Source organism: Apodemus sylvaticus, chromosome 10 (assembly GCF_947179515.1).
Source record: "Apodemus sylvaticus chromosome 10, mApoSyl1.1, whole genome shotgun sequence".
Classification (NCBI taxonomy): domain Eukaryota; kingdom Metazoa; phylum Chordata; class Mammalia; order Rodentia; family Muridae; genus Apodemus; species Apodemus sylvaticus.
This window is the reverse complement of record NC_067481.1, coordinates 73,552,454-73,575,540: the sequence shown is the minus strand read 5'-3', so window position 1 is coordinate 73,575,540 and position 23,087 is coordinate 73,552,454. Positions and strand designations below refer to the sequence as shown.

At 40.5% G+C, this 23,087-nt stretch overlaps 1 protein-coding gene across 6 annotated transcripts; it reads left to right on the top strand.

Moving 5' to 3' along the window:
• The first annotated feature begins 11 nt into the window (after nucleotides 1-11).
• Nucleotides 12-17,223, top strand: Clk4 (CDC like kinase 4). Of its 6 annotated transcripts, XM_052194909.1 has the most exons (15): nucleotides 4,395-4,493; nucleotides 5,325-5,391; nucleotides 5,943-6,020; nucleotides 7,818-7,876; nucleotides 9,021-9,243; nucleotides 10,283-10,373; nucleotides 10,756-10,822; nucleotides 12,403-12,519; nucleotides 12,604-12,770; nucleotides 12,960-13,054; nucleotides 13,306-13,435; nucleotides 14,502-14,584; nucleotides 15,805-15,884; nucleotides 16,565-16,655; nucleotides 16,734-17,223. In XM_052194909.1, the coding sequence occupies exons 4-15, from the start codon at nucleotides 7,824-7,826 to the stop codon at nucleotides 16,872-16,874; spliced, it is 1,338 nt and encodes a 445-aa protein (XP_052050869.1). In that variant the 5' UTR covers nucleotides 4,395-4,493; nucleotides 5,325-5,391; nucleotides 5,943-6,020; nucleotides 7,818-7,823; the 3' UTR covers nucleotides 16,875-17,223. The 6 variants fall into 6 exon arrangements, with proteins under 6 accessions (XP_052050868.1, XP_052050873.1, XP_052050869.1 ...); XM_052194911.1 differs by lacking the exon at nucleotides 5,943-6,020; XM_052194908.1 differs by lacking the exons at nucleotides 5,325-5,391; nucleotides 5,943-6,020; nucleotides 7,818-7,876 and adding an exon at nucleotides 12-180 and having other exon boundaries at nucleotides 4,333-4,493.
• Nucleotides 17,224-23,087: the final 5,864 nt, after the last annotated feature.

Genomic DNA, 23,087 nt, shown 5'->3' with positions numbered 1-23,087 from the left:
GCACGAGGCTCCGTGACGCATGCGCGCTTGCTTGGCGTAGGTGGCGCTGGATCCACCTGAGGAGGTTGTACAGGGTGACGGCGCGGACGCCATTTTGTCGGTGTTTGTCGCAGCGGCTGGAGAGAAACGACGGCGGTTTGGCGACATTTCTCGGCCAAAAGGCCTTTTGCTTTTGCGAAGGTGAGGTGGGCAGTGTCGCGCAGAGCTAGGTGTCTGGGGAAAGAGTGGGCGGTGGGCGTCAGCACCCGACGATGCGGCTGCGGGGCTGCGGGGTGCCTCTCTGCCGGAGGCGACAACACCCGGGCTGTCGCGGTTTCGCCGCTCGAGTCAAGGCCCGCCGGGCCCCGGGGCATCGTCGGGCAGCTCGGGCCTCGCTCACCTCTTGTCAAGGCCTCGGCGGTCCATCGCAGGAACTAGAAGGGAGACCCTTGGGACGGACGCCTTCCGGCGCTAGCCCCGTCTGGAGTCGAGTCACCCTGACCCCTACTCACCCCTCTCGGCCGCCTCGGCCGTTTACATAACTGGAGGCTTTTCCAAGGTCCGATATTCGCCCTGTTCTTCGCTCCCAGGGCCCTGGCCGGCTGCCCGGGGGAGGCAGGGCAGGCACTGCGGCGATCCAGGTGGCTGGAGTTCACCTCCGGCTTCGAGGAACACAGTTGGGAAGGAAGAAGGTTCGTCCTTCGTGCCAGGCGGTCGCCCTCCCCCCCCCCCCAGCCCCTAGACCTGGGTCGCCCCAATTGCCCTGGAGCTATGTAGACCAGGCTGGCCTCGAACTCCAGAGATTCTCCTGCCTCTGCCTCCTGAGGGATGGGATTAGAAAGCGAGCGAGCATTGCATTTACATTGTGACAGCCCTGTCGCTGAAGTAGCCAGCCCTCTAAACCAGACCGGTCGTCACCTGGTCTAATGTTACAACTGCTGATATTTAGCCTAACTTTGAACACGCACCCGAAGGCCTCTTCTGATGGGGGACCGAAACTTCTAAAACGTGGTGGGGAATCGTATTTCTAATATGAACATATACATATGGATTCCATTGCATCTTTTTTTGAAAGAATACCGAGGATTGTAGCATGTTTTTAAGAATTAGAGATAGTGTAATTTTTGACGTAGCATTTCTTTCCTGTGTATGAGAAGGAACTTTAATCTTATGAGCTCAGAAATCTTTTACTTTGCCTTGTGAGTAAATATTTCTTTGTTGGTTTGAAACAAGGTCTTGCTGTGCAGACCAGGCTGTCCTTGAACTCTCTCAGAGCTCCACCTGCCTCTGCCTCCGGGGTGGCGTGTGCCACCACATCTAAGAAAATTATTTCTGAACTTTGCTAGAGATCAGGGGGAGGAGGGGGTGTTCATCGGGGTAGGGAGGTTTAATATTAGTAGCTTGATAAGTTGAGATTTGTCTGGTGGGAGGTAACCTGGCTGTAGCAGTGTGAAGTGGTGGGGGAGGGGGAACTTGAAACAAGCACCCAAGTCTTGTGAAACCCTAATGGCCAGTCATAGTGATGAGTCATCAGAAGCTGTACATTTGACTGCTGTTTTCTTAAGAGTGCTTAGCCTGTAGCCGGGTGGCTTGAGAGTCAGAATTCAGTTCCCAAAGAAACAGAGAAAAAAAAGCCTTAATCAAACCAAAACCTTAAATACAATTTTGATAATAGAAGGAATGTGTCAGCAGAATTCTAGGAAAGTGAGTGTTTTCTCTGAAGAAAGCTTGAGTTTTGGCTTTTGTCTCAAGCAAATTTGCAGTGTTGTCTATTTTACTTTGCCATATTAAAATGACTATATCAAAAGGAATGCTTGGCTTACTAACTTTTACCAAAATACTTAACAAGAATTTAGGATTTTTTTTTTGTATGTGGCTTAATCCATGCTTTCTCAGTTTTGATTGAGCTAAAAGAGAAGCCACATTATCAGAAAGATGCCTGGCAGGCATAGAATTAGAAGAAAGACTATAGTTTACTGAATATTTTGGACAAGGGGTATGTAGGTCCGTGGTAGAGTCTTGCCTAGCAATTAGAAACCTTCTCTCCCCTCATTACATCCTCAGTAGTCAGGAAATAATAGTATCACACCCTGATGTTGTGATGCTCTGAGGAACACTATGGAAGAGAACAGAAACTGCCTGCTTTCAAGCCTGGAGTTTAATAGATTTGTTAGCTTATTTTTTCAGTCACGTAGGTAAGCTGAAGGCAGCCAACTAAATTGGTTTTGTTCCATTTGGGCCTTGTTCAGCTTCTTTGGGTTTTTTTCCTCCCCCAAACCATTAAACTCTGCTGAGTTCAAAAATAAAGATTTAACTGTGGAAGTGGAGAGACTGCTCTTGTGAAGGACCTTTAGCCGGGCAGTGGTGGTGCACGCCTTTAATCCCAGCACTTGGGAGGCAGAGGCAAGCGGATTTCTGAGTTCGAGGCCAGCCTGGTCTACAGAGTGAGTTCCAGGACAGCCGGAACTACACAGAGAAACCCTGTCTCGAAAAATCAAAAAAGAAAAAAGTGAAGGACCTTTAGGCTTTAGGGCATCCTATGCCCTCTTGTGGTGTTCATGGGCAACTGCACCCGTGTGCAGATCTTCCCCACCCCATGCCATTAAAAATAAAATTAATCTTTAAAAAAATCGATTGAGGGGAGCAGAGTGGTTAAGTGGGTGATGCTGCACACCTTTGACCTCTGAGAGCCATGTGATGGAAGGAAAATTAACACTGGCATGCAACAGTCATATACGTGTAAAAGGATAAATGTTAGATACTGAGCCAGGGAGAGATCCAGAGGAGGCTGGAGATGAAGTCTGGGAATTATTACCACTATCTGATGTCACTGGCCATGCTTCAGCTTAAGGATCAGACTAATTCTGGCATTTTGAAAAAGGAACTCTACAGAGTTTGAGGGGGGGGAAATCTCATTAATGAAAGGCTCTTTTCTTTAAACCAATCGTTTGCTTGCTTCTCTCACTTTTAATTATTAAACTTTTCCAGACTGAAGGACATTTATGATACTATTGGGATAGACTATCCCTAACTATAGTTGTAGGTGTTATTCTTATATTCAGATCTGGCCAGGAGGAGGTGGTGCTCCTTTGATTCCATCACTCTAGAGGCAGAGACAGGTGGACCTATGAGTTCAAGGCCAGCCTAGTTTACAGAGTTAGTGCCAGGCCTATACCAAGAAACTTCCTGTCTCAAAGGGGAAAAAATATGTGTGCGTTCATTTCAGTCTTGATTTTTAGAATCAAGATTGAGAGATCAGGAATGTAGCTCAGTTGGTAGATTTATTAACATAAGTGACATAATTTTAAAAATCAGCGTAAATAGAAGGAAACAAAAAATATTTTGTGTTGGGAGTCTATGTGCAGGCCAGAGGTCAACGCAGGGTCTCTCCACGGGTCTCCACAGTTACCAGGCAAGGACTTTAATTGAACCCAGCGCTTGCCAGTTAAGCTAGACTGAGCTGGCCAGTGAGTTTCAGGGATCCATATGCCCCACCCCAGCCCCCGGAGCTGCAGTTACAGGTCTGTGCTAGGATGCCTGGCTCTTTATGTGGGTGTGGTGTCACACACCTTTAATCCCAGCACTTAGGAGGCAGAGGTAAGTTTCAAGGCCAGCCTGGACTACGGAGTGAGTTCCAGGGCAGCCAGGGCTACACAGAGAAACCCTGTCCCAAAAAACAAACAAACAAAAAAAAGGAATGAGTGTTCTGAACAACTCAGGCCTTGAGCAATCTTTTTTTTTTTTTTTGAGACAGGGTTTCTTTGTGTAGCCCTGGCTGTCCTGGAAGTCACTCTGTAGACCAGGCTGGCCTCAAACACAGAAATCCGCCTGCCTCTGCCTCCCAAGTGCTGGGATTACAGGCATGCGCCACCACGCCCGGCTAGGCCTTGAGCAATCTTAATTGGCCTTTTTAAAAAATTTTAAAGAATAGCCAGGTGCATTAATAAATGCCTTTAATACCAGCACTTGGGTGGTAAAGGCAGGCAGATTTCTGAGTTTGAGTCTAGCCTTGTTTACTAAGTTGGTTACAGGATAGCCAGGGCCAACTGAAACCTTATCTCAAAACACAAAAACTTAATGAGTGTTTCTGAAGGCAAGCACGAAGTTAAGAATTTGTCCTTGTACTATGTAGTGAAAGAAAATGTATTAACAGCTCCATGTTGTCATTAGAGCCAGTTCCATTCAGCATCGTCTCACATAGGATTGGTATTGTGTTCTAAGCTTTGGGAAATGAACCTAAGAGCCTATGTGACCCTGTGTAAGAGGAGGTATTCCTATTTAAGTGATGGTAATATATAGTTATACCACCATCTTTAGCTTCCCACTCACCTTCACTCCCCTTCCTGTTAACAGATGCGGCATTCCAAACGAACTCACTGTCCTGATTGGGATAGCAGAGAAAGCTGGGGCCATGAAAGCTACAGTGGAAGTCACAAACGGAAGAGGAGGTCTCACAGCAGTACGCAGGAGAACAGGCATTGTAAACCACAGCATCAGTTTAAAGACTCTGATTGGTAAATGACTTGTATTTTAAGTTTTAACAATTTGTCATTTGCTTATATAGCTTTTATCAAATTTGGAATTTAGACATGTTTATTCCTTCAAAAAAAAAAACAATTAACAGAATATCATAAGCTAGTTTCTATACTGCCTAGACTAAAGCTGTGAATTTAATAGTTTGTCCTATGTCTGTCTGGGATTGATGGGAGACAGTAGCTCAGCAAGTGTTCAAAACTAAGGGCTCTGAGGGTCTAGTTCAGGGTTACAACACTTGCTACCTAATATGTGTGAGGTCCCAAAATCCTTAGAAACCATCAAAAAGGGAAGGAAGTCAAAAGATTGTATTCAAGAACATATACAAAATTGAATAATAATGATATCCAGTGAGTAGTTTTAACTGTCCATAGGAAGGTAGCATATATATTTGGGTGTGCAAAAATTGAAATGTCATGGAATGTGGTTAATGCAGATGAGAAAAGCAGCAAATGCTCTCTGAGACCATTAAAGTGCTTAGAAGATTAGCCATTTATACATCTGCAGGTTATAGTAACAGAATACCAGTGGATATGTCTGCCTGAGAGTTTTAGAAACTTTGTATTTTGAGAATTGTTTCTACAGGCACTTTCTGTTAATTTAGGATAGAACCTCAGTAAAAATTTGTGACAGTATGCCTTGTTATAATTATGATATAAAACTTGGAGGTAATATGTTTATATAGAATTAAAGAATCTTAAAGTTCTAAATATAAAGAAAGACTAGGTGAGTAGTTTCTTTCACTCTGCCTTCCATTAATTTCCCTTTCTCATTTGTTTTGTTGGTTCTATGTTTTCTCCTTGTTTGTACAGATGTTCCATTGGGGCTGTTTACCAGATTGCTTTCTAAATTAGCCAGCTGGGGTTACTTTAAAAAACAGTATGTAATTTTTTTTCCTTCTCCATGCTAAACAGAGTTGTCTGCCAAAGAGCTTGTTTGTGGTTCTTGTAAACTAATCATGTTTTATCAAAGTTATGTAAGGGATGCTGAGTAAGGTTTTGGCAAGATTCAATGGCCAGACCTTATTAATGAACAGTAGACAAATTGTACCCCATTATTAATGAGTCCAAGATACTCTTTAAGACTTACCATCTTGCAACTAATTATACATAGTGCTAGAATATATTATATATGTGAAAAGGTTGATCTAAGTGATTTTTGTATTCATGAAATATAAAAACCAGTCCAATTAATCACTAAGCCAGTCCTACCATCTTGGACGTTGACATCAGACAAATTTGGTGATTGTTATTTATTCATCATAATCCAGACTATTCATTAATTATAAATATCTTTTTGGAAGCTAAAAATTTTATGATTATTTTAATAAAATTACTGGGAAGTTGAAGAAGCAGCAAAGTGTAAAAAGGAGCAGCAGTATAGAAACCATTGCCCATTGCTTGACTGAATTATTTCTGTCTGTTCCTAAGGGATCTTTGTGTACAAATCTTTGCCTGTGATTATTTCCTGAGAGTAGATTCTAAGAAGAGGCATTTTCAAGTTAAAGGGTATGAAGTTTTACAAGGTTCTTGCTGTATATCATTTCTTTTCTAGAAAGCTTATGACATGCTCCTTGGTGTTGTCTGTAGTTTGTCTGTTTTAAATGGTTTTCTTAATCTGAATTTCTAAGTTTCTAGTGAATTTGTTCAGATTTTTAAAGAATTTTTATGTCACTTGTTTTCTACTAAATATTACTTTCTGATTTACAAGATATTTTTATTATGTACTATTTTAACCCTTTGTCATATGTATTACAAGACATTTTTCTCCTGATTTGTCTTTTGGCAGTAGCGTCTCAGTTGGTCTCCCTTTCAGCAGGTTTAATCTGTTCTGCCTCAAATACATGAGGAAGACAAACATGGCTGTAAATAATATATAGATATGTATATGTAAACAATATATACATATGTGTATGTGTGTATACACACACATACACATATATATACACACACACATACACATATGTATATATTGTGGCCAAATCCTTCAGTGTCTCCCTGTAACATAGAGTACCAAGTTTTAAACCTTTGATAGGCTTCATATGACTAGAAATCACCTAGGAGGTACGCAGACTTAGATTTAGAACTCAGTGTGACCTGGGTCTTCCTTTGTAAACTCTGTGTTCAGTATTAGTGCTAACAGTCTGTCCTTTCAAAAACACCTTTAGTGTAGTATGTACAGGCTTCTAGTGACAAAGTCTCCAGGGGAGAATTGGTTCTTGATACAGTCACCGACTTGCTGTCTGCAGTCATGCATTCTAAGCGTCTGGCTGGTGATGCTGTCTGTGTAAGTGTAAGATAACACTATGCTAGTCTGGAATTTCTTCTGCTTTCCACTTTGTCCAAATCCTGGCTTTTCCTTTAAGATGTTTATCTGCTTCCATCTTTGTCATGAAATCTTCCCTAATAATTTTAAGCAAATTGAATTCTTTGCCTTCCCTGAGTCCAAGTGTTCATTTGCACCTTTTCAACATTTTTTGCATTTGTCTATTTTTCTTTTCTTTCTTTTTCCTTTTTTTTTGTAAGTAATCTTAAATTGTTCTTTTGATGTCAGAGACTTTGTCTTATATGATTTTATTTTGTCTTCCACAGGACCTGTGTGGAAATTTTTAAAAAAGCCAATTCACTTAACTGGGCATTTAGTGGATATTTTTAAAAAATCAAAACTGTTGTATATGTCTACCATGTCTACAGCTTGTATAATTCTGTAGTCTTTAAGCTCTAAACTTTGGTCTTTGGTTGTCATAAATTAGAAAGGTCCTTTTTGTGCTAGCTCTGCTCATGATAGTATTACCACCCCATTTTTTATTGTTGGTAGATTGTTTTAGATTCTCAGCAGGGCCAGTTTCATGTAGTTTTCTAGTTAAAGATTATTATTAGTCTAGGTTTTTTTTATGATAGACTTTGGATTTGGTGGGTGTGTGATACCTTATAAATTAAATAGGATGCCTGTAGGAAGTATGACTAGCTTGTTTTTCATCTAGATCTGCTGCAGACCAGCTGCCTCAGGCCCAGGATTTAATCCTAATCGCCTGACTTGTTTCTCCAGAAATTAAGGAGAACTTGAGAATGATGCTAGGTAGTAAGAAGGCCCAGCCTGAATTGGATGCCAGTCTTGTTGGGTAGTAGTCCTAGGGATGTTTCTATTTCTGCTTAAACCAGCACCAGGGAAAGAAAATGACAGCATATTCTGGGGAGTGTAAAGGGGTTGGTGGGGACAGCTGCAGCAACATCTGTCACTCCATTGCTTGTCAGGATTATTTAGCTGATTTGTCTGACTGGGCAGGTGTCCCCTCTCTCCCCCAGTGCTCCATGTGCGTCCCTCTTGAAGCTTCGCACTCTGTTGAAGAGGACACTCATCCCAGGTAGAGGGGGGATGGGAAACTGGGCCGATTGAATCTGTCCTTTTCTTTCCATTAGATCAGGACACTCAGCTGGGATCCATTGATTTCCTGAGGTCCATGACCTCCATGAAGTTCTTGCCAAGTTTTGTTTATGCACTTGTACGATTCTTGGGAAAAGGATCTACAACTTTCATTAGGTTCTCAAAGGAATCTGTAGATGTACTTTGGCACTAGAAAATGCTGTTTGCTGTTTCTTGGGTATTTTTTAAGCAAGAGTCACAGGAAATTCCAAAGGCAAGTGAGTGGGAGGATGTCCACAGTCCTGGACCCTTTCTTGTGTGAAAGGTCTGTTTAGATGTGGTTGGTACACTAGGCAGGCCTCAGAAGTTCTGGTCTTTGTTTCTTAAACAGAAGTAACAGAAAGCTTAGACATAGAAAAGAGGAGATAGAATAGGGGACCTAGGGCAGTAGTGGCAGTTTGAAAATATCTTAATTTTGCCACTCAGGGATCTTAATTGAGTTCTAGTAAATGAAAGGGTTGAAGACATTTAAAGCTCCTCACATCTGTGATACATGTTCTGGAAGAAGTCTCTGTCAGGGATATTTAAAATGCTCTTAATTTAAGGGAAAGGAATCTTCTTTTGCCTTTCTCTAAATGTGTGGCTCTGAGAGGAAAAGTAAGCTAGTTTCAGATGCCTTGTATGATCGATCAGTGCATTTCAGAATAGGTTCGCAAGTTTGGTCTGACTTTTTAGACGGTAAAGGAACATTTAATAATAACCATATTGTAATTGAAGTTTTGTTCCTTGGTATGAAATGGTTGACAGCAATTTTCTAATGTATGGGGAGGTTTTTTTTGAGATAGTTTCATGTGGCCCAGACTGGCTCCAAACGTGTAGTGTACCTCAGGATGGCCTTGAATTCTTGATCCTCCTGACCTCATCTTCCAAGTGCTGGGATTAAAGGCATGCCTGGCTGTAGCAATTTGATATGGAAAAAAATATGGATCTATTTGGTTAAAAATTATTTCTTAAGCTTTCTCATTGATTCGAATTTTTCCATTTATTGAGTTGGCTGTTTAAACCAAGAATTCTTGAAAGTTTTGTTTGAACCACATTATTCCAGAATGAAGAGAATAATTTGAAATCCTTTAATGTGTTCACAGTCACTATTTAGAAGCAAGATGCTTGAATGAGAGAGATTACCGGGACCGGAGATACATTGATGAATACAGAAATGACTACTGCGAAGGATATGTTCCAAGACATTACCATAGAGACCTTGAAAGCACTTACCGGGTCCACTGCAGTAAATCCTCAGTCAGAAGCAGGAGAAGCAGCCTTAAAAGAAAACGTAATAGACACTGTGCAAGTCATCAGTCACATTCGGTATGAGTGACTTGTTTTTATTTTGAATGGATTGATTGTAAGGCTCTAAAAGAGTGATAAGTTTCTAAAAGTTTCTTAATGCAATTTGGATATGCTGTAATTATATTCATGTTACTGGAGTCCTTAAAGGAAGTGTACACATTCTCATTAATTGACCACCTGTGTATTAGTCTTCATTTTTGCCCACACACTCATTCTGCAAAACAGATCATGAGTTTGTTGGTTTTACTAGTAAGAGCATCTCATTTTGTGGTTGTATAGTATATTAAAAAATGAGGCACCCATTTATTTTCGTTGAATTTAAATATTTTTTTATTTTGAAAGAAACTGCTTTACTGGTAGTTGGAAACAACTCAGGCAAGTCACATTGCTGGGGTGTTTAGCTGTTGCTATCTCTGTGTAGTCTAGCTCCTAGTACAGCACATCATTGTCTACATTGATTTGCTGAAGTTGTGAACCTGGGTGCTGAGTGGAAAATGTACTGAGAAAGCTAGACATCTTTATTTGTAAACTTTGAGATACCATTTCCATCCCCAAGTTTTTTCTATAGAGCTAGCAGTTACTAGATGGAAGATTGCAATGATGAAATTAGTCTTCCCCTCTTACTATGATGATGTCCATGTTGCTAAAAGAGAACAATATCAACTAATCTTGACATTTTCCTGACTAACTAGACAACTCAACTCACAGCATATGGTTATAGCAGAAATTAGTAAATCGTGACATTGCATTCTTTAAACTTCAGACTTCAATTAAATCAGTATTTTAAAGAGACAATTGTGTTGTTTTTTTCTATTGCCACTTTAAGTATCTTATCTGAAAATCTGTTCCTTGCCATGTTTTTCTTCTGTAACATAAACTGTGCCCTGTGAATTTCTGGGGACTGAATTTGAAATTGCTCCTGCCAACTGTTCGTGGCCTGGTGCTTATCTGAATGCCTGAATATCTCCCCGCTGAATGAATTGCGTATTCTGCCCTGAATTCACTCTGATATATTGATTGGCTGGACGATCTTGGTGCTGCCCACTTGCCGTTCCAGAAGAGCCACCGAAGGAAAAGATCCAGGAGTATAGAGGATGATGAGGAGGGTCACCTGATCTGTCAAAGTGGAGACGTTCTAAGAGCAAGATGTATAGAATATTTTTCAACACTTTTTAAACTTTGCAGACAGAATAATCTTTTAAAGAATAGTTTGTCAGCGGGGGGCTAAAGACTCTTCATTGCTTTTTTGTTTTGTTTTTTGTGGGTTTGTTTGTTCTTTTGTATTTCTTCTTTTCTGTAGAATTTAAATATTTCTATTCTTAAAATTCCAAAATAATCAGTGGAGTTTGAGATTAGAGCAAGACAGATAGCTCTATCTAATTGCTTTGTAGCAGCTGAAAATACAGTAACTTGAGTGATGAGACCTTAGTTATGCCTTGCTAAAGATCATTTGGAAATATGGCACACTTAAGCATTGTTTGAGCAGCTGCCTACTGGTGCTTAGACCTCTTTTTCTCTCCCTTACTTTAGATGAAATCGTGGACACTTTGGGTGAAGGGGCCTTTGGCAAAGTTGTAGAGTGCATTGATCATGGCATGTAAGTTTGCTTTTTCCTTTTTGAACATGCTGCTATATTTTACAATGTATTTTAAGTGCTTGCTACAGGTTTTCTTGAGGTATTCAACAGAAATTTTGAAACTCAATATAATGTATTTGCTCTGAGTATTAATTTTGTTGTAAATGGTGCCACTTTCTCTCAGGTGGAGGTTATTCTGTAATTAAAGGAATGCTCAAACAAGTTCTGTAGCATTTAGCTGCTTTTGGATTGCAGCATCAATAAAATACATCTAAATTTACATATTAAGAGTCTATTTCCTAAACTACAGATTCTATTAAGACCTACAGAGTAAAGTCTGTATTCTCTGGTGAGATATACTGGCCCACCTCTTTGCACCATGTTCCATCAGAACCTCTCCTCTGCAGTTTTTACACTTTTTGTAAACTTAATTGAAACTATACATTTCTGAAATGACATCTTTTTTTTTCATCAGAAATCGTTGAAAAGGGTATAATTTGTTAGCTTACTGGATGTATGAGTAGTTTTGAAAATAAAGTCTGTCTTTAAACGTATTTGGTTACTCTTACAGCTCCTTGATCTGTTATCCACACACTGTTGAGTTCACACTTGGAAATGTGGTTTCCCCCACATTTGGAAATGTTTTTTGTTGAGCTTGGTTGTGGCTTAGTGCTACAGCACCTGCTAGCCATGTGCATGGTGCTCTTTCAGTCCCTAGCCAAAAAACGTTTTAGCCCTAAATTTACTTTTATACCAATTTCCATGATTTTCTTAAAATACTGAGTTTATACGTTTAGGAGTATTCCTGGAAACGCCCCAACCCAAAGCCCACTGTCCTTGATGTAGCTGTTTCTCCATACTTGAATAAAATGAGCCTGTAAAGTGCTGGGATAGGGAGAGCTTCATAACTTGTAGGGGGTGTCTTTACCCAGCTGTTCGATTTCTTTCACAGCTATCTTTCAGGATCAGTTCTGTATTGTATAAATTGCTACTTTATTGAATGAATATTTGGAGCTTCATCTCTTCTGTGAGAATGTGTTAATGTGCTCATCTGTCTTTGTCATTGAACTGAGTCATACAGGCGTAGGTCCAGTTGTTTAGTGCCAGCTCCTGTTCCTTGTCTCTAACACAAAATAGGTTCAGCCTAGGAAATGAACAAATGCTTTGAACAACAGCATACTCTTAATTATTGCAAACGTGTGTGTGTGTGTGTGTGTGTGTGTGTGTGTGTGTGTGTGTAGTTCTTTTAAATGTTTTATATAAAATCTAGATAAAAATTTAGAAACATGTTAATTCTAAATATAACATAGATGGCTGGCTTTATTTTGGAAAGGTGATCTGGAATCTAATATTATGGGTTCTGAAAGACTTAGAACAATTATATAGGAAACTTGTAATTATAAAATTGTATTTTAGGAGGCTGAGGTAGGAGTATCACAGGTTCAGTGTCAGTCTGGGCTACATAATGAGTTTAAGCACAGCCTGAGCTACATATAGTAGAATCTTGTCTCAGAAACAAAACAAAAAAGAACACTTTTCACGGGGTATGCAGTTTCATCCCACTACTTGTATTTTTAGCATCATCATCTTTTGTTTTCAAGGGATGGCTTACATGTAGCAGTGAAAATTGTAAAAAATGTAGGCCGTTACCGGGAGGCAGCTCGCTCTGAAATCCAAGTATTGGAGCACTTGAACAGCACTGACCCCAACAGTGTCTTGTAAGTACACATCGAACCACAAGCTGTCATACTGTGTGAGCTGCTCACTTCTGTGCACTCAGTTATTATTCTGATCTCTTTTAGCCGATGCGTCCAGATGCTAGAATGGTTTGATCATCACGGTCATGTTTGTATTGTGTTTGAGCTGCTGGGACTTAGTACCTATGATTTTATTAAAGAAAATAGCTTTCTGCCATTTCAAATTGATCACATCAGGCAAATGGCATATCAGATCTGCCAATCTATAAATTGTAAGTATCCATGAACCCACAGTATATTTTATTGTCTTTATTATCTAATTAGCATATGAACACTTGCAGGTTATGGGTAAAGCTGACATCCCTTACGACCATCATTTCCACGTCTCATCCCCTTTCCCTCACCTAGCACCAGTTAAATCTTTATGTGAGACTAACAGTGGTTGTCTGTTTCCTTTGTAGTTTTACATCATAATAAATTAACACACACGGATCTAAAGCCTGAAAATATTTTATTTGTGAAGTCTGACTATGTAGTCAAATACAATTCTAAAATGGTAAGATAAAGACTTGTTTTGTCTTTAAAATTAATTTAGCTTGAGGATCCTTGAATGAGAAATTTTGCTTCTGAGCCTGTGTATATTCTGATATTGATCCACAAATGGAGTATGAATAGGGTGTGTGTATCCCAGTTGGGGAGAGAGGAGGAGGATGAAGGAGAGAGGATTCCTTTGCAAGCCTTTTGAGTAGTGCTGTACAATGTTTTATGTCTTTGTTGAGTTTCATCTTTATCCATTTGTGTCTCTAGAAACGAGATGAGCGCACACTGAAAAATACAGATATCAAAGTGGTTGACTTTGGAAGTGCAACATATGACGACGAACATCACAGTACTTTGGTGTCCACAAGGCACTACAGGGCTCCAGAGGTCATTTTGGGTTAGTAGTCCTACCAGACTCCTTATCCTTCTAATTGTTGACGGTCATGGTTAGCTAGAATGACGTTAGGAGGATACGAAGCAGAGTTTTGCATGTTACTCCTGTATGACATATTTGTGAGAGATATTCTGAATGCTGATGGTTTATGATTGATTATAGCATGGCGGGTATGCTTGGTGAAAGTATCACAGTCTCGTGGTTGTGTGGTTATGCAGCCATCGTTTTCACTCCACTGCCAAGGTTAGGCTCTGGCACACATGCCAAGGGCTTGGTTGGCTGACCTAGACATGAAATAGGGATAGAGCAGGAAGAAAGGAAGGGACTGTTAGGCAAGAGAGTCTCTGTGATGGCCATGGTGGGAGAGAGCTGACAGTGAAAGGGAGAGTTTTGGCACTCAGGAGCATGTGTTACACCTCAAGACGCAGAAGTCCCTAGTGGGATTGGAGGCTCGGAAACACAACATATCAGGTGCTATTACAAATCTGAAGTTGGAGTCACTGGAAAAGGGATCTGGAGACTGGGGGAATGGAGTACTATTTGTGTGGGTGAAGTTCCCTGGGATTAAGGCAAGATCAGGATTAGAGAGGAAGATGGAGTTGAATGCCACGGTAGAGACATTAGTGGCCAGGTAATGTTGGGAAAGGGTGTAAAAAGTGAGACTAGGTTCCAGAGTATCAGAAGTAGTTCACTGAGGAATGAATGGATGAAGGGCTGCAGTTAACCTTTTCCCTAAGGAAAAGTAAATCGAGGTGTAAGTGATTGAAGAAAAAACTTATATCTAAGCCTAGGCTCTACCATCTACAGATGTAAATGTATTTGCTATATAAATTTTCTAGTGATGAGGTTGTAAAATGAACAAAAGTGACTAAATCAGGACCAGTACCAACCTATAATTCTGCTACTTATAAGACTGAAGAAATGGCATGTTCCAGACCAGCCTGAGCTATATGTACCAGAATTGTAAATCCTGAGGTTGCTGTTGTGGTCTATAAAGAGTACCCGCGTGTAGGGAAGGGTCAGCAGTTAAAGTTGTTGGCTATAACATGCCTGTGTTTGTTTTGAATAGCTTTAGGTTGGTCTCAGCCTTGTGACGTTTGGAGCATAGGCTGCATTCTTATTGAGTATTACCTTGGGTTCACAGTCTTTCAGGTATGTGTCTAATACATTTTATTTGATGATCTCTAATGAATTTTATGTTAAATATGCTATTTGCCAAAGATGATCATTAAAATGTAATTAAAATGTAAATATCATACTGAAACCACAGTTGGTTGATTTCTACTACTAGTGAGGTTGTAACTTGTTTCAAATGTGTAGTTCATATTATGTGTTCTAGGTTTTTAACTTCATAAATTTACGTTGGTGTTTAATGTGACTAGTGGTAATTCTGCTCTGACTATGTTAACCTTGTTTCTAAAAACATATTCTAATAAAGAATAAACTAGCTAGGCATGATGACACACACTAATAATTTTATCACTCAGGAGGCTGAAACAGGTAGATTGAGATTGTGAGCCTCAACTATATAGTGAAATTAAGGCTGGTCTTTGCTACAAAGGGAATCTGTCTCACAAAACAAATTCTGCTCTCTAGAAGAGAGATTGGCAAATGGTGTGCTATTGTTTGCCAGCAGTTCACCCTAAAATGTTTTTGGCCTGGCCCTTCAGAGAAAAGTTGGCCAGCTTTTACTCTAGAAACTCCATTTCACCTGTGTGTACCGCTGCTGCTTTCCAACTTAGCCAGCACCAGCTCTGTGTTGCCAGAGTAAGGTCCTTGGCTTGGTATGTTGTCAGCTTTACTTATTTGTGAGCTATGTGCCTTTGTCTTAATCTCCTTAAAGTCATATTTCTAAACAAAGTTCAGAACTGTGATGGGAATTGGTGGACTGGCTATATTACCTGGGATTAATGTTACTGATCTAGTTAAATAGTTCATGAAATAGAAATTGTTGCATTTTATGTTAGATACTTTCCATGTTGATTACCATATAGACCTCCCTAGTTTATCTTAGATTGTATAGTGTTTGCACCAGACAAAATAGCTCTTTCAATGTCATTTATCCTTGAAGAATTTATTATGTAAATTGTGTAACTAGCTAGTCTGTCCTTTTTGTTATTAATTATGTTTATTTATTGGGGGGTGGGTGCACACATGTGGAAGACACCTTGTGGGAATTGGTTGTTCCACCATGGAAGTCCCAGAAATTGAACTCAAGGTTGCTGATTCTTGGCATCTAGTGCTTTTACCCACTGAGCCGTCTCTCTAGTCTTACTCTAGTCTTTTTATATCAGCCCATATTTTATTTTCTTTTTTATGTGCATGTAAGGAAGGTAAAGAGTGCTAAATTCCTTTTTCCTGAATTTTTTTAGACTCATGATAGTAAAGAGCACCTGGCAATGATGGAACGGATATTAGGACCCATCCCGGCACACATGATCCAAAAGACAAGGTTTGTCTAAGATGCATGCAGTGACCTTTGCTTAGACTATAACAGTATAATGCTTATTCTGCGAACTACAAATTTTGAAGAAAAAAGAAAATCTGTACAATGATAACTTGTAGCTATAAAAGGTCATTTTCAGAAAATAATTCAGTATTTTAATTTGTGCTTTTGTGGAGAAAGGGCTTTATTTTAGTACTCAGGTTAACTTTTATACAAATGTTTCTCTAAGTTGATAAAAAACCAATACATATGAGAGCCCATTCTTACTGGAGTCTGTCAGCCTTGTTTGAATTTCCTATTGTTGCAAGCGAGCTCTGGGCCCTTGAACAGGATACTATAGTGTTTCCTAGCTCATTTGGGAGTCTGTTAGATTTCCTTCTTCCCCCATTCCAGATCTGGTGAGATCAGAATTCACAGCCAGGAGTCATCCCTTTTAAAGGGAGCATTTTCTTATTTGTGAATAACATAACATTGAGAAAACTAAAACCCACCAGGTGGATGAAAAAATGAAGATACTATGTAAAGTATAATGTATAATTGTTGCTGATATTTTTTAAATTACATACTAAGTGTCTGTGCATTTAGTGAAAGATTTGTTTCTATCTTGTCCCCACCAGGGGTTGGGGACAAGGTAATGACGTAAAACTTTGGTTATTTTTATTAATTTCAATTTTTTTTCTTTTTAGGAAACGCAAGTATTTCCACCATAACCAGCTAGATTGGGATGAGCATAGTTCAGCTGGGAGATATGTTAGGAGACGCTGTAAGCCATTAAAGGTAAAGAAACAAAGATAAGTCATGAAGTAACACTTTCATTCATATCTTCATTTAACAAGACAATCCCCTTGCCCCCAGGAATTTATGCTGTGTCACGATGAAGAGCACGAAAAGCTGTTTGACCTGGTTCGGAGAATGCTGGAGTACGAGCCGACCAAGAGGATCACCTTGGATGAAGCCCTGCAGCACCCTTTCTTTGACTTATTAAAAAGGAAATGAATGGGAATCAGTGGTCTTCCTGTATACTTCTCTAGGAGCAATTACTTTAAGACTGTGTCAGTCAACTAAACATTCTAATATTTTTGTAAACATTAAATTATTTTGTACAGTTAAGTGTAAATACTGTATGTTTTGTATCAATAGCATAACTACCTTGTTAAGTATGGTGTTGATAATGAATGCATTATAAGAGTTAAAATGAATTTTCCTTTTGATGTTAACTGCCATTTTTAAAGGCTTTTAGAGTGTCCTTTGTGTCCAGTGATAAATGTGATTGGTCTCGTCTTTTGTACATGAAGGTTGACTCTGAAGTGATTTTTTTTTTCCCTCAAGTAAAAGGAAATCTTGACCACTTTGTGATTGAGTATTCTTTATGCACCTTAAATGTAGAACTTTTCATGACAAAGGTGGGTTTTTGTTCAGTTGATTATTGAACAGGCAGCATTCTAGGTGGGCAGATTTTAAAAGCCAAAACTCAAAAAGTTAGCTTGGTAAAGTTTCATTAAATTTTAAGTTTTCTGTTCTTTTGGGTGATATCCACAGGCCCTCATGAAAAGATACCCGAGTCCATGACAGAGTTTAATCAGACTCCGTACACTTAAAATCTTAATTTTACATTACAGACTGATTTGAGCTGTCTCTGTCTAGATTTCAAACCACAGATTATGTGGAGCTTTCTCCCCCGTGACAAGTGGTAACAATCAGGATGTACTACAGCTTCCTAGAGGAATGTGTCCCAGGACAGCAAGGCTGGGCACTCCCTTGAGACCATGTACAACTATATAGCTACATGTCCTCAGAGTTCCACACGAAGACTATCTAGGCTTCTCATGCAGTCTACATGTCAGCATATGCCACCTTCAGGATGATAGGGGGTGTGAGAACATTTCTAAAGGCACTGGTTAAGGTTAGTCCTGAAACTGGCATTTCCACACAATGTTTCTGTTTCTCATTTTCCGTCTCATTCTTCAGTCCAGCTCCTGTGCTTCGCTATGCCTGTCTTTCCCAGCGTGGGCTTCTGAGTCCCATCATCAGAAACTTGTCACAGGCTGATCTTGATGTAAAAGGAAAGAAAAATCATGTTTCTAAAAAGTTAAGGATTGCTTTTCAGGGCTAGAGACGGCACAGCAGTTAAGAGCATGTATTGTTCCTAGGTCCACAGGTGTTCTTCCTGGCACCATGCGGGACAGCTTACAAACACCTGTAACTCCAGCTCTGGGGAATCCAGTACTGTCTTCTGACATCCGGGTAACTACACTGATGTGCACATACCCACACACACACATCATAATTTTCTCTTGTGAAAATTAACATTCTTCCTAAGATGTTTAGCTTGTGTTCTAATTCACATTTTAGTAGTTAAAAGGAATGAATAGTCAAGGTGGTATTTCTGGGGACATACAGGAAATATCCTTTGCCAAGCATTTCCTACCTTTGAGCTCTTAGCTGCCTGCTCTTAACTGCCTTTTGGTATTGGTGCACTCATTTTCTGGAAAGTTCACTGCTTTCTACACTGCAACTTCAGCACTAAAAGGAAAGGGGCTTAGATTGGAAAATATGTGAATATTGATCGTTAGTAATGGAGGTAATTTTTAAAACTTTTAATTTGAATATTTCATGTATCTCCCTACTCCCTTTTATCTCCCATTTTCTCTATAGTCCCTTCTCTATACATACACACATAATTTTTAAAGGAGAAATATGCTGAAAAAACAGTCTATTGCTTAAATACAAATGCTAGCTACCATGTAATTTCATCCATAATTCTGTTTTAAATAAGTTTAAATATATTTTATAATACCAGTATCCTATCAAACACATTGATTTGGGCTGGCAAGATGGCCCAGTGGCTAAAAGCATTTACAGCCAAGTCGGACAAGTGAGTATTTATGTCTTGGTATACTCATACCTCCACATAATTAATATAATTAAAAATCAGCAAAAAAGGGGGGTGGGTAGGGGTTGTTTTGATACTTATTCTAAGTTTGTCTCAAAGCAAGATAAGTAAGACCCTGCCAGGATGACATGTTGGCATCTCACCGGCCTTTGCTCTCCCTGTTTTGTTTTCTAGCTAAGGAGCCATCATATGTCTTTTAGCTTCTTGGCTGTTTTCATGACTGCTTTGATGCCTGCCCTGGGTTATATGTTGCTGGTAACTATCGCAACTAAGTGACTGTTCATTTCAGCTCAGAATGTGCATCCTCTTCAGCCGTGTAGAGCCCTGCTGGGTGTCATTTTTGTTTTAAGCCATTGAATCAGTTTTAGTGGGAGTTTTATTTTGAGATGAGGTCTTACTTTATAGTTCAGGCTACATCAAAATCCTCAGAGTGATTTTCCTGCCTCAATCACTGAGCATGCCAAAGCAGTGTGTCTAGATTTTAGTAAGTTTAAGTTTTTGTTTTGGAGACAGGATAACATATAGCCCAGGTTGGCCTTGAACTTACTGTATAGCCATACTTAGCTTTGAACTCCTGATCCTTCCTGTCCCACCTCCCAAGTGTGGTGTCACAGGCCTGCATTACCATTAACTCCACAAGAAGTCTTATATTCATCCAGAGAGTTAGGGTTTCCTTTGTATGAGTTCATATTTCTCTAGTGTGTTTTTATTTCTGCCCCAAGTTATTGCATTAACATTTCTCTTGACTGTGGCTGTAATGATGATGAATTCTTTAGCTTTTGTGTTTCTGAAAGTTTTCAACATCCTCCCCCCTACATAAGATAGCTTCATTAACTCAGGCTGGCCTTGAAGCCTTCAACTCATGTTCTTCCTGCCTCAGCCCCCTGAGTACTGAGAGAAACAGGTATGTATTAGGAAAGACCAAGTTCTTAGCACAAAGGAGATTTATTTGCCCCAGAAGGGCAGAGGGCAGGGATAAGAGACAAAGACAAGAGATAGAGGATGAGGGAGAACTGGGAGGGAACAAGGGAGAAGTAGGAGGGCTATTTGTCCCCCGGGTACAGAGGACCCTCAGGATAGAGAAGAGACAGATGATAGGAAAGTGGCAGTTTACAAACGTTCAAGGGGAAACCCCATGTAAGAATGAGGTGTTTAATTCTAATTGTATATGTTCTTTATGTTGCATGATACCAAAGAGGACTTTTGATTAATGGACTTAATACTTTGATAGCTGAACCTTGTCAGACTGAGGAGGAGGGGGAAGTAAGGGTAGCTAGCTTTAGGAATATAATTTAATGAGTTTTAGCAAAGCAAAGGGGACAGAAAAGAAGGACACAGCCTACCAGATCCATTGGTGCCATGCTCCAGCTGGCCAGAGTCCCTTCAGTATGTGTCATGAGCCTTGTTGTCACCACCCCAACCCCACCCTCATTCTGGCTGGCTCGAGTTCTGGCAGATGCAATGGAAGGTTCTCTACCCTGTGGATTATTGGACTGTGGCCAGGAAACCTATTTTGTTTCTTTGTATATGTTCTTTTATTCTCATGGCTTTTAAGTTGGTTTCTCTTTACCACTTATCTCAAGCAACTTTTGATGTGCCTTGTGTGGTTGTCTTCATCTTTCCTATGTCCTAGTTCTTTGAATCCATTGTAGTTTTTAGCAAATTTAGACAAAAAAAAAAAAAAAAATCAGCCATTATTTGTTCAAAAATTTTCTGCCAGCTCCTCTGAGGAACAGCGGTCAAGCTTTGGGCAACCCCTCAAAATCATTGCATAGCCCACTGATGCTCTTGGGACAGAAGGTTTGGGGTTCCCTGCTTTAGTGTGCTCTGTCCTGTTTCCCTGACGTAGAGTCTGTCACCAAACCTGGACGTAGGCTGGCCAAGCCAACAAGCCCAGTAATCTTGTCTCTGCCCACATGGTGCTGGTATACCTGGCATTTTATGTGGATAATGGGAATTCTAACTCAGGCCCTCATGCTTGCAGAAAGCAAGCACTTTTTCCCCCCTTTTCCATCCAGTGTATATTTTTAGGTTTATGTGTTTGACTGTTATGCTTGTGTATGTCTGTGTAGCATGTGTATGCCTATGCCCAGTGAAGCCCAGAAGAGGGCATCAGATTCCCTGGAACTTGAGTTACAAATAGTCATGTGGGTGCTAGGAATTGAATCCAGGTTCTTTGCAAGAGCAGCAAGTGCTCTTTTTCTTTCCTTTTTTAAAAGTTTATTATTTGTTTGCTTGCTTGCTTGTTTATTTTGTTTTATCGAGACTAAGTTTCTCTGGCTGTCCTGGAGCTCACTCTGTAGACAAGGCTGCCCTTGAACTCAGAGATCTACCCGCCTCTGCCTCCCAAGTGCTGGAATTAAAGGCATAAGTTTAATTTTTTTTAATTTTATGTATATGGATATTTTGTCTACTTGTGTATCTTCATCATGTGCTTACAGTGCCCACTGAGGCTAGAGAGGGTGTTAGGTCCCCAGAACTAGAGTTAACAGATGGTTGTAAGCCACCATGTGGATGCTGAGAATTAAACCTAGATCCTCTAACAGAGCAGTAAGCACACCCAACTCTCCTGATTTTTTTGTTGTTTGTTTTGTCTTTAAAATTTTAAATTGTCATCTAGAATTTGTTTTGGGTCTTTTTAAAAAGTATCTCTCATGGGTCCTCACCTTTAGTTGTTTGAGCACAAGGAATACAGTCCTCCCTTAACATCTTTGCCTACTAATTCTCCTGGCCCACCAGCTCTGAGTTGCTTGTAAGCACATTCCCATCTCTTAGGTGTCTTTTCCTCTGCTGTATGGTCCAGGAGTTTCCTGTTGTACCTTATTAGTCTGGATATGTAGATTCCTGCATGTGTTAGCTGTTAACATGGCTACTTGAAGCAAATTGATCTTTCCAGGTTTTGGTTTTAAGCTTTTAAGCAAGACCTAGGTCAGTGCTTGGTTTAGGGTTAGTTTCACACACACACACACACACGCACACGCACACGCACACGCACACACACACACACACACACACACGACTGCATCAAAAAGCATTTGAGTGCCCAATGAGTTCGAACTATCAGGTTTTCTGCACATTCGGGCTTGTTTGCATTTAGAATTCCAATCTTCCTGGTCTGTTCTCCTACTCCATGGGATCCTAGCTCTCCAGCCCCCTCCTCTGTGACTCCACACTGCCTTGTCCATTCAGACCACCTTGCAGCCACCCAGCTCTTTGTCCTATATACCAGCCCTAGCCCGAGAAGTCACTAGAGGACAGGAACAGTCCTTGAGTTCCCTCTGTTTCCCATTCCCCCAAAACTTCCTTTCTGTTGCCTGATGCCCAGTTCCTTGCAATCTGCCATGTAGTTTTACTAGTTTTGAACAATGTATAGCTTTTTAAAAAGCTGAAGATCAAAGGTCTGAAGGGTAAGTAGTTTGCTTCAGTTCTGCCAGCTGACAGATCAGGACAAGCGTCACTGAGTGAAGACCTGGATACTTTAATGACAGTCTCACCATGTAATTGAAGCTCTGTTCCTTAAAGCCTTAGAACTTAATTTAAATTTTGGGAGGAGGAGGCTGGAAAGAGTTATGCGGAGTCCTGCACCCTCGCAGCGTCGTGAGCGCATACATGCAGTCAGCCTCTTGGGTTATCTGTCTTACCTATGAGTGGGGGGGGGAGGGTCGGCGCACACTCATTTCTGTTCCAGCTGCAATGCAGCAAAGGGATATGGCCAGGGGACCCATATATTCCTCTGCCCCCAGCGTGGAGACACAGCACTCCCAGTTCCTCCTTCAGCCACCTGTATAGAATTCAGAGTGGGAGACAGCAAGACAGAGCTCAGACTCCATGGGTCCCTCGCTCTGCACATTCCATAACCCAGAGATGGGAGAAGAGTGGCCGATCATTGCTGGGGTCACTCTTGCTTCTGTCCCTACAATTCTTTGACACATCTTATTGGGAACATGGCATCATAGAGAAGTGCCCTGATTTAATCATGTACCATATCCCAAAAGAGGGCATTGTACCCTTCCGAGTCATTTTTCCAGTGTCTTCAAAGACAGCTCTGGTATTCCAAGACTGGTTCCTTCGGGTTACTGCAGAATGCAGTGCTAACCAGTGAGTTCGTGGTCATGGCTTCACCTCACTTTCTCGGTTAATAAGTGGATTGCTCAGTTGGGTGTGTTGTACGGGATTTTACACCTCTGGGTTGCCTGTTATGTGAACATTGTGCAGGTGACTGAGGCCCTGTAAATAGGAAAAAGAGCCCATACCTGGAATAGTTATGCTGCGAGGGACAGATCTCTGGCTTTTCCTGCACTGGGAAGAGTCCAAAG